Genomic DNA, 17,190 nt, shown 5'->3' with positions numbered 1-17,190 from the left:
ATAATGGCTTAAAGTGACATCTTGCACCGTCCTCGCACACAATCTACGCTGCTAGTGACAAAGTAACACTTCCACACTTGGTAGTGGTAGTGTTGGTAGGCAGTCGGGGAAACAGCATGGCACAGTAGCAGATTTCCATTCCTTTGTCTTCCATTCAATATCTTAAAAATGAGAAGCAGTGTTGGAAAGGGAATGAGCTGTAAACAAGAGGCTTGTTGTTGCTGTTGTTGTTTTTTACAGCTCAGCACTCCATAGATGAATCAGGGCAGATGTCCTGGCAGGGTGATCTGGACATCCCCATCTCCTACGGTACGTTCTCCAAATGTTCTGCTTCCCTGCTGGGGAGAAAGCCACACAACCTGCTTTCTGCTCGCACCTGATAAGAAAAGTCACTCACACACTTCACACACTCACACACACAGACCAGTCGAGTGCCCTTGGCCGATAATCACAGCACAGTCATTGGGTGCAGAGAGCCAGAGTTGTAATATTTTATTTATTTCTTACAGTGGGTGGTTCCGTGAGCCAAAAATATTTCCAGTGGTGCTTGTTTGACAGCAGGTTTGAATGAATGCCATGTCCTGCAGTTAAAAGGTTTATTTGGATTACTTCTATTGACGTGAGGGTGTCAGGTATCAACAGGGCTGCTGTCATGATTAACAGTGTGAGTGTAGCAAGCTGTTAACACTTTATAGATGTCTGCAAGGTAAGTGAATGTTCAGACACTCAAACTTTAGAGTCTCTGTTTGCACTGATTGAGAGTTACAATCCGACAGTCTTATTGAATTTGTGGTGATCACAGTAAGTAGGTCGAGCAGTTTCTGTCCCCGATAATCTGTTTGTTTGAAGCCTTCATCACGGTTGATGTTTTAAAAGCATCATATCAAATCTGAATCTAATGTTTAAATCAATTCCCATATAAAATTACTTAATTATGTATGTGATACATTAGAATAACATTATAATAAACAGGTATAGCCTTAAAACACCTTATTTTAACAAGCTATTTGATCTAAGGACTTGAGGTCCTGATCCAGAGCTTTTACACTGATCAATCTAAATGATAAGATATAAATGAATGTTTAAGATGAGGAATATAGAAACTGAAAGGGATAAAATGCAATAATATGGCTTTTTCAGAGGCACAAAGTTTTTTTTAATCTATTTATGCCCATCCGTTCTGGGAAGTTTCCTTTGGGTCTGTTTTGGCTAAGGTCCACAAAGACCTTTACCTCAACACAACCTATTGTTTCTACTTAAAATGACAAACTGAGTGTTTCAAACTGTTGTGCCCAAAGGTGTTTTGCTTCAGGAAACCATTACATACAGACAATCCACAGAAGTTTTGCAGAATCAAAAACAAAACAAAAAAGTAGCTGCACCATGAAGTTTAAATGAGGAAATTCACACCTTATTTGAAAGTGATTAATTGGCATATGTTGAACTAGCATCAAACATTATCTCTTACAAAAATGCAGAAGGTAGGACATTTAAGAAACATTCATTGTTAATGATGGGTTAAAAAAATCCTCAGACCTTGAGCCAACTAAGTGTCATACTGTACTGTAGTACATTAAAGAGAGTGATGTTGTTAATCTTGCCCCTGGTGTGAAATCTTAGTTAAAAACACACTCAATTTTGACATAACACCTCAAGGCAGATACAAAAAGGCAGGTCTGAAAGCTGCAAATGTCATCTTCCATGAGGCGGGTGAACTCCTGTCAAACAAGGGCTGATGTTTTAAATGTTGTCTGAGGCGGTGAGTCTCTCCTGAATGTACCTGTCACCCTCTTACTGCACCTATTAGGTGACACGCTTTAGCGGCCTGATGGCGGTGGCTGTCACTTCAAAGCGGAGGTCCTGTCAGCCTCCATCGTACATGTCTTAGTTTAACAGCTGGCTGTCGGCGGGCGCTCCACTACCCCCCACCCCACCCCCCACATGCCTCCTGTCAGAAGGAAGCAGACTGACAGATGTGCACCGTGTCCCTGCCTACTGCATCCTGCCCTCGCGCCAACACCACACACACACACACACACACACACACACACACACACATTCCTACTGTAGATAGTGACTATAACATTTCAGCACAGGTCTGGTCCAAACCCAACTAGATTCACAATTCTCCTTCAGTGTGAAAGTGGGAATGAGAATATCTGTCGCTGACTGACGTAGGGATAAAGTTTACCCATTGGTCGGCTGAGTGTTGGAGTTTCCTCGTTGGTGATTGAATCAAATCATTTTTTAATTTGAGCCAACATCAGGGGACGTTTGCACCAAGCAACAATCTAAAGACTTTTTATGAGTAAATATAATTGAAGCACGTTCTCTTGACGGGTCTTTTTTCAGTCAACATTTCAAAATGCCCTTGATTCCTCTTGTTCATCCCTTTATCCTTCCTGTCCTTGGCTCTGTCCTTTCTTATTCTCCTCCTCGAGTGATCTGCAACAATTTGAATCCCTAAATCTAAAGAAACAAGACTTTGACATGTTGGATTATGGCATGAACAAATATTGGCAGTCAGATGTATTCCTCGATCGGATTCAAGACTCGTGTTTTTTCTGTTATTGTACATTAAAGGCTTAGAGTAACTGCAGCCTGTGCCGCGTTGTGCTGCTTGTGTTTGCCTTACAGCGCTCTACACTCGAGGCAAACACGTTTACAACCACTCCTTTTAAATCCACTGTTTTCTAAGACTACCACGTATGAGTACGATCGGCAATGACCTCAAACTCAACTCCGTGTGCGTCGTCTCTTTGTTTGTGTGGGAGCGCTGTAGTGAAAGGAACAGTACAAACAGTCCAGATTCATATCTAGGGTTTTTTGTGTGTGAGGGCTAACAAGCTGCTAAACAAAGCTCCAAGTAAATGTTATCATTAATATTCATGCACCGATGATACAACACAACTGTGTGTGAAGCCACAGAGACAGCATCACCTACCTGCTCCAAGTGTCTGGTTCAGACAGTACAGTAAAGTGACTGTGTCAGTGTCGCGCTACAAGAGATGGATTTATGCCCGATATCAGTGGGCGTTGTGAGGACAGTGCTGTCCGTCCACCATCTCTGTTCCCTGTGATGGATCGTCTGTAGTGAAGCGTCCATTTAACCGCTTTGGACCACGGTGGCTTTATTTTGATGGAAGACAGAGCGGTTGCCACAGTAGATGTTTGAGGAGAATAAGATTGAGAAGCTGGTCATTGATCAATAACAGCTGAGATACTTTGTGTCGCAGAGAGATTCATATCTGTCCCCTGACATGGTGAAAAAGGATTTTTTTTTTCCCACAAACCCCTCCACGTTAGAGTTTTATCTCCTGTTTTCCAGTCCATTATAAAAGAAAGTAAAAAAAAGCTACAGCAACACATTCTGGCGCTATAGCTCAGAGAAAATAATACTGGTCCATTTTCAGTGCAGCAACATCCATTTGGTGTTCAAATTAGTTTTTACAGCTCCAAAATCATTTGTGGTACCAAAATAAAACTGTTGCCATGTCCAGTTATTACTCTGCCTTATCATGGATTTCTGAATAGACACCCAAACTGTAACCCTATTGATCTATTGTTATTAAATCAGTTTGTCTGATAATAATGGTCACAAATTAGAACATTTCTATTCAGTAGACTTTGTGCCAGAACTTATGAGCATTTCATGTGGTGCTTTCTGATCTGCTGCCATTGTGCTTCAGGTTCAGTTTTACAATTTAAGGGAATGATTGTGACTCTTATCGTTCTCAGGTGTATAAAGCCCAAGGTAATGTCTTTAAATTACGTCTTTTAAAACCAAATCCATCAATATTGAACAAAATCTAAAGTCTCGATTTTTGAATTGCTGCATTTAGTGAGATTTTTTAAAGTTATCTTCTGGCCATTTTATGCCTCTTTTTTTTTGGACCAGTAGAGAGAGAAACAGGAAATTCAGGGACTGGATATGGATGACAAGAAGCAAATGTTCCAGCAGGTTAAGGGCTCAATGCTCAGAGCATATGAGCCCATGTGTTACTGCTCTAACGAGTCGGCCATTAAGTCACCTCAAAAACTTCAGAAATTTTAATCTACCGGCCCAACTTAAACGATTTATAACCAGAGAACAATATTGAGTGTTCATATTGAATTAGAATTGTTTGACCATCAATCCAGAAGCCACAGGTTTGGAAAAACGCATCAAATCACCAGGGAATAATCAACTTCAATTGATTTTTTTAAAACAGGCCCATAGCTAATAGATTTGATCATTTTACGGTGTTTCTGAAGCAAATCCACAAAGATGTCAGAGGTTAAACTATCTCCCAGATATTGTTAGTACACCCCCCCACCCCCACCCCTGTCCTCGGGGCTTATACGGCTCCCTCCTTGCCTTCTCTGCCTGTGGCATCCACTGATGTGCATCCTGCTTAATTACTTTTTCATGAATTGCTCCCTGTTTTTCTCCTGAGGGAATTGCTTCACACACACTCACGCTCGAACACACACACACACACACACACCCCTCCTCATCCCAATCCACTTAAGGTGACCTTGTCTTACTGGGACGCACTGCAGCAGTTACCCCCGCACTGTAATCCCTCCAGACCCACAGTGGGTCCATGCATGGGCTTCTGTGTGGCTAGAGGTGTGGGTTAAGTAAGCTAAGTGGGTATCACTTGCCCCCCAGCCCCTCCATCACTAAGTCTTAGTCTTATATGTCGCTGCTGTTAGTGGCTCGACCAGAACTAAAACTGAAAACTTTGAACCCGTGAATCACGGATCGATAAAACCATGATACGTGACATCAGGACACTGCACACTCATGTTTACCGACCTGACTATGATGCTTTTATATTGATTAAAGAGGGGGAACAGCGGTGAGTCAAACTCTTCCTGGATCAAGTGCTTGCTTCACTGCCCGACATCCGCTCTTTTAGTTTGTCACTTCGTGAGGAGGCGAGCATCTCTGTCAACAACCAACATTTTGTTTACTTTCATCACCTCTGGTTGACTCGGGTGCAGGAGTTTGATTTAGACTGATGAAGTGTAATTATTTTAATATCTGCGTCTGCACAGCTTCTTGCTGCTTTGATTAGTTCTAATATTTATGGGTTGGTGTTCGCGTGTTGTTTTCTGAAAGAATTCATGAGGGTGACTAATGTTTCCTTTGAAAAGAGTTCAGCTAGAAAAGTAGATGATATAAAAAATTAGCTAAATAAAGTGGCCACATACACAGAATATACTAGGCTTTATTCTAATTGAGTTATACTATATCCCTTGTTACAGTATATCTTTAGTCTTCTAACATTAGCCAGACTTAATGTGATGAGCAGACATTGTATAAAAAGCAAGAACAAAAGTGTTAAGTGACACTGTGAACTTGCAGAACTTCAGGGCTCCTGTTAGCGAGGTAAGAAAGTCTTGGCTTTTCATTCCTACTTAGAAGAAAATGGGCCCATCCCAAGACTTTGTTATATGAGTAGCAGTGAACGCAGCAGCTGTGATAAAGTCTCCACATGTGATGAAAGACAAAAAGATGCTATAGGGTCTGGTACCATCACTTCTTAACAGCCAGGGCCGTCTCCCAGAAGGCCACAGTCTTATACAGGGCAGCATAAAAATACCCAAAATGGCTGACACATGGCGGGATCGAAACACGGACACCGAGTCAAAACTGCAGCTTTGTGTCTGGAGACGATCAAAAGCATTCAGAGACACAAAGACAAGGCATCAGATAGTGAAGCAGCACTGAGAGCTTTACCCCTGCAGCTTCCTGTCACAGGACTGTGAACTTTTTTCATCCTGGTGATTTGCGCGACAGTGGAAGCTTGTCGTAGCCCAAGCTGGGTCAGACTTACACACACTTACACACACACACAAATCCTTCAAAGCTGAGCATTTGGACCACACAACACAACTCTCAGATAGAAGTACTTCTTTTCCTGCAGAGGGCTGAGAAGAGGGAGAAGAGGCTGAAATATTGATGAAGTTGTCGGGGTCATGCAGGAGGAGGCGTTTGTGCAGTTGTTTGAGATTAGAGGAGCAGGTGATAACAAGGTTAAATGAGAAACTCTCAGCATTTTGCACTCCTGCAGAAAAAAAGGAGTGTATTTATTCCAAACGGTAATTGGTGTATTTGCATAAAGCTGGAATTACATTTTCATAGAAATACACCGTTTTAAAAGATGCCATTAAAAACATTTGTCTCCAAGTGGGTTAATAGCATTACCGCCTGCCAAAGTACAGAAACAGCTTTATCTCTTCATTATGTTGAGGAAAAAAAAACTGCATCTAATGAGTAAAACGCAGTGATTTGCTGTTTTCATCTGCTGGAAATAGATGAATGAAATAAGAAGCAGTGATCAAAGCCGACTGAAGAATGGGAAATCCGAAGGTCGTGTTCTTGTAGAGTTCAGTGATTCAACACTCGTACCACAATAATAAAATGCAAAATTAAATTAAACACTGGGCTTGATTAATAGGCTTTGCACACCTGCACAGATGTTTTCAGTTACTGCTGTCAATAATGAAAGTTATAAAACAAGAAAGAATGGTTAAAGGAATAGTTAAACATTTTGGCAAATTGCCCTATTGCCATAATCCCTATAGTTCTAGGAGTAGGTTTGTTACCTTTAATTGTTGGTGCAAGTTATTTTTAGAACGGCGGAGCAGAGCCGCGAGCTGCTCAGAGCTACGCTACGGAGGCTCATGGGATTTCTTGGTTTCCCTCATCAAACTCATCAAATACACAATCCCACAACTCCAAAACGCTCTGGTGGACAAGTTGTGACCTGCACATTCACCACGCTATGAGATAATAATCAGTCCCTCCAGGATTTCGCGGGCTTTTTTTGTGATTGTTGCGGCCTAAAATGCCTGAATTTGCGGCCACATTTTGAAAAAATTGCGGTGAATGTTGCGATGTTTTAAGCCCTTTTGTTGCGATTAAATTGCGGGAGACAGCGAAAGTTGCAAAAAAAAGTTGCAGTTTTGTTCTGAATAATTAAAAATCAAAGGAAAATTGAAAATTTTGAAATGTCACAAATTAATGTGATGTGTTATGTTATGTCATGTTATACCAGCAATTTTCCACTTGTTAAGAAAGGCACAGGAAAATTACATAGAGTTGAAAGTTGTTTTACTTTTAATTAAAATGTCTGTTTAAAAATCGTGGTAAAAGAACTGTTTTATTAAAACAGTCCAGTTTTTGAATAAAAAGGGGAGGGTGGCTACTCAAGTCCAGGGCCAGGGCCTTAGGATGGGGGAAGGGGCACCTGGCCGCCGGCTGCTCCACTCCGGCCCTGCAGTGGCGCACTCACTGGATTCCCCCTCGGGGTTGACACAGCCTCGGGTGGTCAAGCAGGACAGCTCACACACTCAACACGTTCAACTCAGCTTGTGTTCCTTTACTTATCACTTTGTGCACGTTGTATCAAGTTTCTTGCCGTCAGCCCAGCCCCGCCGTTCCTCCGTGGACTCACTTTCAACCACCGCTCCGTCCAGACTCGCACTCTCTGCTGTGTAACTCGCGGAAAGCACCGACAATTGGTCTAATTTGCGGAAAAGTTGCGGTGATTGTACAAAATTGCAAGATCGCAAAAATTCGCGGGGATTGGCTGAATTTGCGTTAATTGTTGCGATCGCAACATCGCGAATTCCTGGAGGGACTGGATAATAATGGAACATTATCAGACAGAGTTGTTTTAGAGGTAAATGCAGAGACTGCTTGCTGAAAAACAGTCTCCGATGGGAACGCACATCAGCAGTTTTGCATGAATTTACCTCTAAAACAACTCCGTCTGGTAACGTTCTGTTATTATCTCATAGCCTGGTGAATGTGCAGGTCACAACTTGTCCACAAGAGCGTTTTGGAGTTGTTGGATTGTGCATTTGATGAGTTTGATGAGGGAAACCAAGAAATCCCATGAGCCTCCGTAGTGTAGCTCTGAGCAGCTCGCGGCTCTGCTCCGCCGTTCTAAAAACACCTTGCACCGACAATTAAAGGTAATGACCCTACTCCTAAAACTTACGGCAATGGGCCAATTTGCCAAAATGTTGAACTATCCCTTTAAGTGTGCAAGCTGCACATTTTATGCTTGGCTCTATAGTTTCGGCACAAAGTTTGTTCTTTTTTCCACTGGAGCCGAAGAGTTGTGGGCCAGGTCTGTTGGAGCAGAGAGGAAGCTCAGCTTGTGTGGAGACGGGGTTGGGTGAGGCTGTTGAGTCTGGAGCTGGTGGGGCAGAGGTGGGTTGTGTGTGAGGCACGAGCGAGTGGTGAGGGCTCGCAGGTCGGGGGAAGTCAGGCAGTGAAGCAGACAGATACAGAGCAGGGGAGGAGAGAGGAGAGCAGAGGCTGGAGGCAGAGTGATGCTGGTGAGAGGAGGGGAACGGAGCAGGGAGAGGAGTTTTTTAAGAAAGAAAGACAGGCTCAGTAAACTCAGAAGCAAACAGAGCTGGTGGAGTCACAGTATCACGAGTGAAGAGCTGAGCTGGGCTTAAATACAGTTGACAGGATGATGAGCAGCAGGTATGTGGTTTAGCCATGCCCAGCAGGGCACACATGAACAGGGAGAGAGACAAACTGGGAACAAACAAGACACAGCAGGAGGAGAAAACAAGGGGAAAGAGAGGTAGAAAAGGAGAGAGACACACAATCATATTTAGTGCTTGGTCCCAACGAGGGAGGTGAGATCACAGTTAAGATGTTGGTGATGAATACATTTTCTGCAGAGGAATTTCAAACTGTGAACAGTGGATGGCAGAGATGCTGCAGTTTGTAGTGTAGTGGTGTATTTATGTAGTTCACAGGGTGATGCCGCCTCTTTAATTTCCCACCACACTGCAGCAGTGTTTATGTTTGTAGACCGTGTGCATCTGCAACAGAGGTGAACTCAGGGTCTGCAGAAGCTGGATGAAGATTAGACTGAGACGAGCGCATTAATTGTTGTGAAGACTTCGACTGAAAGATGGTGCAAATATTTGCAGAAGAGAAATTTAATGTGACCAAGGAGCCCTTTTATATTTTGAACAGTAAAAGAAAAATGTGCCTTATTATTAATTTTTCAAATGCTATCATTTGGATTTGGGTTTATTTGGATTTTCTTTCCTATGAAAATTGAAATAAGAAAGCAAGCAAGAAAGAAAGAGCATGAAAATCAGACACAGAGAGGTTAAGCAGAAATGAAATGAACAAGGTCTATTAATGTTGACAGTTCAGCATCAATACAACTTGTGGTTCATGAACCCCTCCAGACTCAAACAAATATAAAAATCAGTGCAAACTTCAAACCCTCATGCTGTTGCTGGGCAGGTTTCAGGCAGCACGCGGCCCCTGGTTGGTCTTTATCAGGTCATTTTAAGTCGGCGCAGCCTCCACCAAAGTGGTAATTTCCGCTTCCTTCTCAATGAGCGTGATTCAGAGCAGCAGGGAGACGGGCGCCCTCGCGGTGCACAGATCTGCGACCGCCAAATGCACAATATGAATTGATTCCTCTCCTTATCTCGCCTGTCCATTAAATAGGAGGCTAATGAACCTGATTAGGTTGGTTAGATGAAACGCACACGCCCAGAGTCCCACAAGCCCACCTACCACATGGCCAGGAGTGAATACAGTGATTAATACACACACATACACACATACACACACACACTGATATGATATGCAGAAATGTTTGATCATCACAGGCATCAATGTTCAGAGACTGTCCTCTAAAAAAAACAACAAGCCCATAGGTAATCTCTGCAGCAAGTTATGATGGACATTTTGTTGCCAGGCGACATCTAGTGGTCGCAGTGATTATGACAGGAGCAAAGACCTGTATCAAGAGGAGGATGTGGTGGATGGATGAATATAACACATATTCACGATGTCACCCAACATCATTTTTTTATTAACGGGTGACAGAAATTTTATAGTTCACATTTGATACAATAAAAAACAAGAGTAAAAGAAATCCCAAATATTGTAACATAATATATATTTCATTAGCAAAGCAAGGCAAGATCCCACAGTTTCAATAATGTAATTCAATAGGGCATTTTTCTCTTTGACTTTTAAAAGCTCCTCCACAGCCACAGAAGACGTAACACCACACAGCTCTGTTTTCCCTCTGTCTGCTGAATGGATCTTTACGGGCCTTTTTTAAAAGACAAACAAACACTTTCCAGCCCCAAATCTTCAATGAATAAATATGTTACTGTTGCATTTTAATGACATTTATTTTTAAAATTTCAATTTCAAAGCTGAATCCGGTATGCATTAGTTCACCTGCTCAGCCACGGCTCAGACGGTAAAACCTGTGAGTGCGTCGGGCTCCACGCTTGAATCCTTCCCCTCTGAAGGCCGTGGGCTGTGCCACCGTGAAATGCTATTAGCAGCATAACAAAGTTGTGAATTGAAAGCGGTAGCGATGAGAAAGCCACTATATGACATGTGAAATCCTGTTAGGATGCAGATTAGCGTTATCTGCGCTGCACCTGTCAATATCTATTATGAGTGGGGGGCAAGGACAGGGCAGAGCTGGACATGGAAGTGCCTCTGTCAGCACAGCGGTCGCAGACCAACACCAATACTAAAGAGGACAGCTTGTATTGGTATGCAAAGAATTAACCCGGTTACAGTAGGCAGCCCAGCCCGAGGTGCTGTTGTTTTTAATCATGCGCGAAGTAGTCTTCCTTTACAACCAGGAGGTATCGCATTCACACCGGAGAGCTGCCAGTACGGAATAATAATTAAAGAAATGGCATAATTAAAGAAAAAAGGCTGACGACCAAGGACGGGGAAGAAGGCTTCAGTCTGGTGGAGAGAAAAAGGGCGAGTGGTAATGGCCGTGTTGTGAAGGACAATGTCCTCATTTGGTAAAATAAATACGGCTCATTTTCTGAATACTTAGACAAGCAGAGGACTCTCACGAGCACACTGATGTCTCACTGATAGATTCCAGTCCAAAGATCAAAAACAACTGAAGAGAGCAACATGTTTGAGCCATTTAAAGACGTTTCAATGCCAGGATATTGGATTTTATGGTGGCATTGATTTCATAGAATCGTAGTTATATACATGAGAGCAGAATATACAGTACATGTCAGTGTATGCTGTAATATACATGCACCAGAAACAGCCCACTTCTGCCTTACTGGCCAATTTTTCACTTTGTTTTTATTTGTACGTGCTCAGGGTAGGAAAAGAAAAAAAAGAAGAAAATAGCCAGTGATCATTTCATTAACTACCTCTACATGTATTCTAGAAACTAAAAGAAATGAATCAGCGCTGACTTACTCATTTGGATGTAAATTAGTTTTGCCCAGTGAGAATTGTGTATCTCCAAAATTGGTAAATAAGTATTTTTCATAAAGAGCTTTTTCATAAACTGAAAGATGAGCTATTATCTTACTAGTGAAAGATTTAACTAGAGACCATCATGTCACACCAGACACTGATCTTTCACTTAAAGCTATGTAACAACCTCCAGGGCTGAAAAATGAAGTCAACACAGACACTACTGCTTCAACTGTGAGTCGAGCCCCGAAGACTCCCAATGTCAAAATGTCCAGAAATTAAAATATCTTCAACTAGGTACAAAAAAACAGTTTTAGTCTCAACGGTTTATTTTCTCTTTCATTACAACTGCAGGTAGATGAATTTAATCTAACTCACATTTTATTAATGATGTACTGCTTTAAATGATAGATGAGAGTGTGTATGCTTGCCTCTGTGTTTATTTATCGTCTATGCTTAAATGGATTTCGGCTCAGGGTATAAAGTGTAAAGGACTGATGGTCTCCCCTCTACTTTCTGCACCCTTGCTGGGACCTCACCATCACAAGTTGAAACCAATGTTAGCCACATTGTTTAAAAAAACACAGGATTGTCTAAAACAAGAAGCTTAAGGCTATTTTTGTTTTCCGTCAAGGAACAGATGGCATTTGTGAGGTGCTTGTTTTTTACAGGAAGGCGACAAATGTCACTTCTGTTGACTATATAGTGTGTGTATATACAAACACAATGATCTAATCTGAAGAGCTCACTCGTCTCCAATCAGAACGCACTCACGCACAGAAGACACGTCGAAGGCACAATGAGCTCATCAGAGGCAGAAAACCGACGTACAAACAAATCAGCGCCCAGTTGGGTGTTTTTTTTTTTGTTCCACATCAAACATCCTCCTCCTCCCCTCCTCACAGCGCTGGTGCTGCCGCCTGAGTGTCAAATTACAAGCGGCGGCTAAGCTCTCAGGGCACAAATGGCTGGTAATTGTATGTAAAATGGCATCAGAAATTACAACTCCGACTCATCCGCAGGTTTACGGCGCCGCCCGAGCTTTTCTCCTCTAAATGCTTCATTAGTCGGTGCCTTCTGATGCTTTTGTGTGAATGGGAGAAGGCGAGCCTCCCACCTAGTTTCCTGTGACCCTCCAGGGCAGACCTGCAATCGCTCGAGCAGCACAAGCCCACACACGCCAGGCTTCATTCATAAATCTGGCTATTTAAAAAGAGCAGATGCAACAGAGGCCCCCTAAATAAATGAAAAATTCAGCGTCCGTGCCGCCTCACGCTGTGACAGTAAGATCAGGGATTGTCGGTCTACTACAGAGCAAATGTGCGGAGTAAGACCTAAGAGTGTGCAGCAGTGATCGGCCTGTGATTAGCATCGTCCCCTGTGTGATGTCCTGGAAAAAGCAAAGAGCACACCCTGCCCTGCATGACAGAGGAGCGAACACTTTAGGTGCAGTTTTAATTCTGGGGTGTGGATGGTCTCAAGCCTTGACACACATTATGTGAAACATCTATCAGAGATGTTTCAACAAGCTGTGTGGCCACGCAGTCAGCGCTCATTAAGAGTCGACGCCGGCTGGTTGCCTGCAGGAATGCATGATGGCTCATTATAATATTGAGCCATTTAGCATTCATTCATCATTGAGTATAATGTGGTTTACAAAGCACCATCAGTATTATTCTAAGAGCCAACCTCTGAGCATGCACACATGTTACTAAGATAACTTCAGAAACACCGAGTTGGGTAAAGAAAGTAGATGGATGGATAACCGCAGAGAGGCTGGATCTACTTTTTTTTTTTTTTTTTTTTTAATTTTCTGACAGTATGCAAAGCAGAAGTAGAACCAGGTCACCCTTGAAACAAAGTCATTCTCAAGTTGAAGGCTTGCAGCAAGGAGGTCACAGGACAGAACGTTTAGAATATGCTAACGCTTTGTCATTAATTATTCGTACAGTATGATCAGGTTTTGGTCTTTAGAACAGTTGTGTGAGGTTATAGAAGGTCGCTGTCATTGTTATTCACCTGAGATGAGACACACACTCCAGTCTGTGGCAGGGGAATTCAACATGACACCCACCACATGACGTTATCGCTTGCTACTCAACTGTTTCCTGCATTTGTGCATTTTTGCCTCGTTCTTCTGCAGAATCCCCCAATATGACCTGTTGGAAACTTTGTATTTGATTTAATCTCAGTTACAAACAAATGATAACATGTTACAGCAGGTGAGAAACATTAAAAACAACTTGTGTGTTTATTTGTGACGAGTATTTTTAGAAGGCTAATCACATATCTGATGAGGGCAGATCCACACAGCTTTAATCCGTACTACTTTCTTGTCTGATGTATTTCATGGACAATTTTAATCCAGTTTTCCTCTTCAGAGATGTTTGTCTCCGGGCAAATCATTAGCTCTCTCCATCTTTGATAATAGTTTTAACAGGGCCACAGTTAAAGTCTGCGGCACAGCACGTGATCCGCGGGTTGGACTGAAATCCATCACCCGTCAGACCCCGTGTAGCTGGAGGGTCAAAGACAGATGGGTCGACCAAATAGTGACAGAAGACATCTAAAGCTTATGTAGGTCACCACCTTAGGTTACACACAAAATATGTGTCTTTTTTCAATCGTCTCTACATGAAGCAATATCACAGAAGACTGTTTAAAGTAATGGATTGGCAGGTAAAGTATGAAAATAGTACCTCTAAGTCAACAAATGCAAGTGTGTCCTGAAAAGCTTAGACTTAAAGGTTCTTTTAGTTTGGTTCATTTTGAAGTGTTGATCAATATGAAAATATACATTCAGTTAGATAACTAATAATCCATCTCAGTGTCGTTTTAAATTGACTTTTGCAGTATTAATAAAGAGCCCAGATCTGTATTATAATCAAAAAGCATATGTAAATGTGCTGTCATACAATATCAGACCAAGTTTGGGGGCTAAATAGCTAATGTCCAACAGGCTATGATTTATAGCTATAAATGAAATGTTTACAGACAGATAGATTTGGCTATTTAAAAGGCAGGAAGCTCACAAGGGCAGACATTGATACATGGTCAGAAATTTTGCTGAAAATCGAGATGGCTACAAGTAGCCAACTTGTGTTCGGATACATGATAAGAAGTGCCTGATATTGTGTTTAGTTTGAGGATGAGAAATCTAAGACAAGGTGTTGTGTTTGTGCAGTGACAGAATATGTTCCTCGGAAAAGCAAAGATTGTTAGTGGTCACTGTAAGTGTCCACCTCACACCTGGGGATAAATGTTGGATCAGAAGGTGAAGCTTTCCTGTGGTGTCTCTTTCTGAAAAGATCAATCAGCTTATAAACATAAATTACAGTAGTGAACTGAAGTTAGTGTATTGAGCTATTTTGTGGCTTTTCTTGTTTATGCATAAGAATGATTCAAATGTTTACATCACACACACACACACAGCCTTACACCCTAACAGTTGGTTGTGGAGAGTCGGTGTCCATTTTGTGAATTTGACTCATTCATGTGGAGATTTCAGGGCACGTCTGAAAAAGCTCACAGTTTTATTTATTTGCTTTTGAGGCTTGACTCAGCTTCTTCAATAAGACTGAAGTCTTTAATGAGCGGCATTTCTTGATACATTTAAACATTTTCTGTTGAATGAAATGGAAAAGAGAGTCTTTATGGAGCAGTAATGATGCATGCGGCCGTCTCATCTCCGCTTATCGCCGTGATGTGAGCTTTAATATGCTGCAGAGCCACGGCCCTATCAGATCAGATGTGGCTGCGGGCGAGTGGAGCCTTCATGGATGGAGGGGATGGAGGCGAAGAGGAGGAAGAGGAGGAGGAGGAGGAGGAGGGGCTGAGCAGCTCGGGGTGCATCATATTCTTCCCATTTCTCTCCAGTTCCAGACAACAGGCCCCGGTGAAATGACTGTGGGTGCCGCCAACTGTGAAATTAATTGAACTTGTGATCCGAGGGGGTAAGAGACCAGCATTCGGCCCGAGGAGGCGCGTGTGCATCCGCGCTTACATTAGTCCATGACAAAGGAACAGCCAAGCCCAGAGGCGGTGACCGGATCCGTGGTCAGTTTTCCTCGACAAGATGTCTCTGGACGTGTCCAAGCTTCACTTGACTTGTGTGACATTGCTGCAGAATGTGTGAGACGTGTTGTCGTGCCGCCGGCTCGTGTTTTAGGCGGCGTTTTTTTGAGGAATCGGATTTGTTGTCCATGGATCCATCTTTTCAAACTGATTAAGAGCCTGAAGATCACGATTCTGGGCTCAGGACACGTTTAGATTAAAGATAGTTAACCAAATATACAGAGTGGATTTTATAAACTAATCCAGTTAATTACAATTAGATCCGTGTTAATGCAGTTTTGCCCATTATGTGTATGTTTCATGGTGAAACTGGACTTAAAACGATAATTACTGAGATCTAGGAGTGTGATGATGTTGTCATGGCCTTTTCCAGATAACCGCTGTAACCCCAACCCTAGGTGAACATAAAGACAGCTTATCCTTCAACACTCTGCTGCAAATCAGCTCAGTCAGACTATGTTTGGTGTACTCTTAATCGGCTTCAAAAAAAAAAAGAAAAGAAACTTCCAGACTGGTGGAAAATGTTTCTAACTTTCCAATCTGTCTGTCACAGCCACTGCGAGCAGCCAGGTGTGCTGAGGTGTGAAAGTAGGTAGAGGTTTGAACGTCTCTCTCTAGCTTGCTCTTGTAATTCCTTGCACAACTACTCGTGTCACTTTTTTTTTTCTGTGGGCACTATCAAGTGCAACACCACAAATGTCTTTGAGGAGAGGCTGTCTGAAAGGGTGCACTGTTATTTCCATTTGTGTGACTCAATGCATGTCACACCCCTGTCGATGCCAATGTCGGATCTGATTTCCTTAATCAACATACAGAATTACTCCCAGGTCTGACGGAGGCAGGTTTAACTTGAAATATTGAGAACGCTGTGAAATAAACACCACAACTTTACTCGTAGAAGTGATAAAATCAAACAGTTTTCCCACAGGGATCATTTAATCGCTGTATTTCTCCATGTGCTAATCATATTATATAAGGTTTTAGATAGTGATGTGATTTGTTTCTGTATGTTCGAATGCCAGTGCTTAGTTAAGGACTCCAGAGTCAAAAACCAACAATTATAAATTTATGATGTTTTTCCTGAAAGACAAGTTTTCAGTTTTTTTCCTAACCCTGACATTAACAGTAAACGACGAGAGGGGGTAAGATAAATCAATGGAAATAGAAAGATGTGCAAATTAAGGTTAACATCTGCCTTCATCTTCCAAACTGTTGCCTTCAAGGAGTCTGATGAAATTCAATCAGCGTGGGGCAAATGAATCCATTTCATTTCTTTAATTTTTTTCCCTTCTGGCCTATGGCCGGAGGCAAAGCTGAACGGACTCTGAGTGGAAAGGAGTAGTAGGCCATCTCCACCAGCACTCTGCTTTAAGCACTTTGTGTCCCTGAAGTTTCCTGGCTCTGCGGTCCCCGGCCCCGTGGATACAATGCAATCTGCGCTGCCCCACATTAGATAAGTATCCTCCAGCTCTCAACCAGGTCACATTGCGCTGCAGAGTGCAGCAGGGCTTCCAAGACGCTTCTTCTGCTGCTGCTGCTGCTGCTCAGGTGGAGGAAACACTGCGTACGTGACAAAGAGCCTGTTGGTCAAAATGTTTCAGGTCAGCCAAATTGTACCGCGGCTCCAAATAGATCTGAATCTGCTCCAGTCCGTCACTGGATGAAAATGGATCAGGTTCCCTCCAGATTAATGCAGCAGAGATACTGATCTGCCTCCAAGACATTTTGCATGAAAAAGTATTTTTTAAAACTGGAAAATCATCTTTTATTAAAATAGATTCATAACATCTCCATCATGTCCATCATATTAAGCACCAAGGATTGAGCCCCAGAATGAATGTCTCATGTTGTGAATGAATCATATTTGAAAA

At 42.4% G+C, this 17,190-nt stretch overlaps 1 protein-coding gene across 3 annotated transcripts in view; it reads left to right on the top strand.

Annotated features, from left to right (window-relative positions):
- Positions 1 to 17,190, top strand: part of shisa6a (shisa family member 6a) — a 72,959-nt gene that overhangs the window by 13,605 nt on the left and 42,164 nt on the right. For all 3 annotated transcript variants that reach the window (XM_085783661.1, XM_085783663.1, XM_085783660.1), the window contains exon 5: positions 241 to 309. In XM_085783661.1, the coding sequence (XP_085639787.1) occupies positions 241 to 309 (69 nt within the window). The remainder of the gene's footprint in view (positions 1 to 240; positions 310 to 17,190) is intronic.

Source organism: Trachurus japonicus, chromosome 8 (assembly GCF_045865225.1).
Source record: "Trachurus japonicus isolate A0001 chromosome 8, Traja_1.0".
NCBI lineage: Eukaryota > Metazoa > Chordata > Actinopteri > Carangiformes > Carangidae > Trachurus > Trachurus japonicus.
The sequence above is the reverse complement of the archived record's forward strand: the minus strand, read 5'-3'. Positions and strand labels throughout refer to the sequence as shown.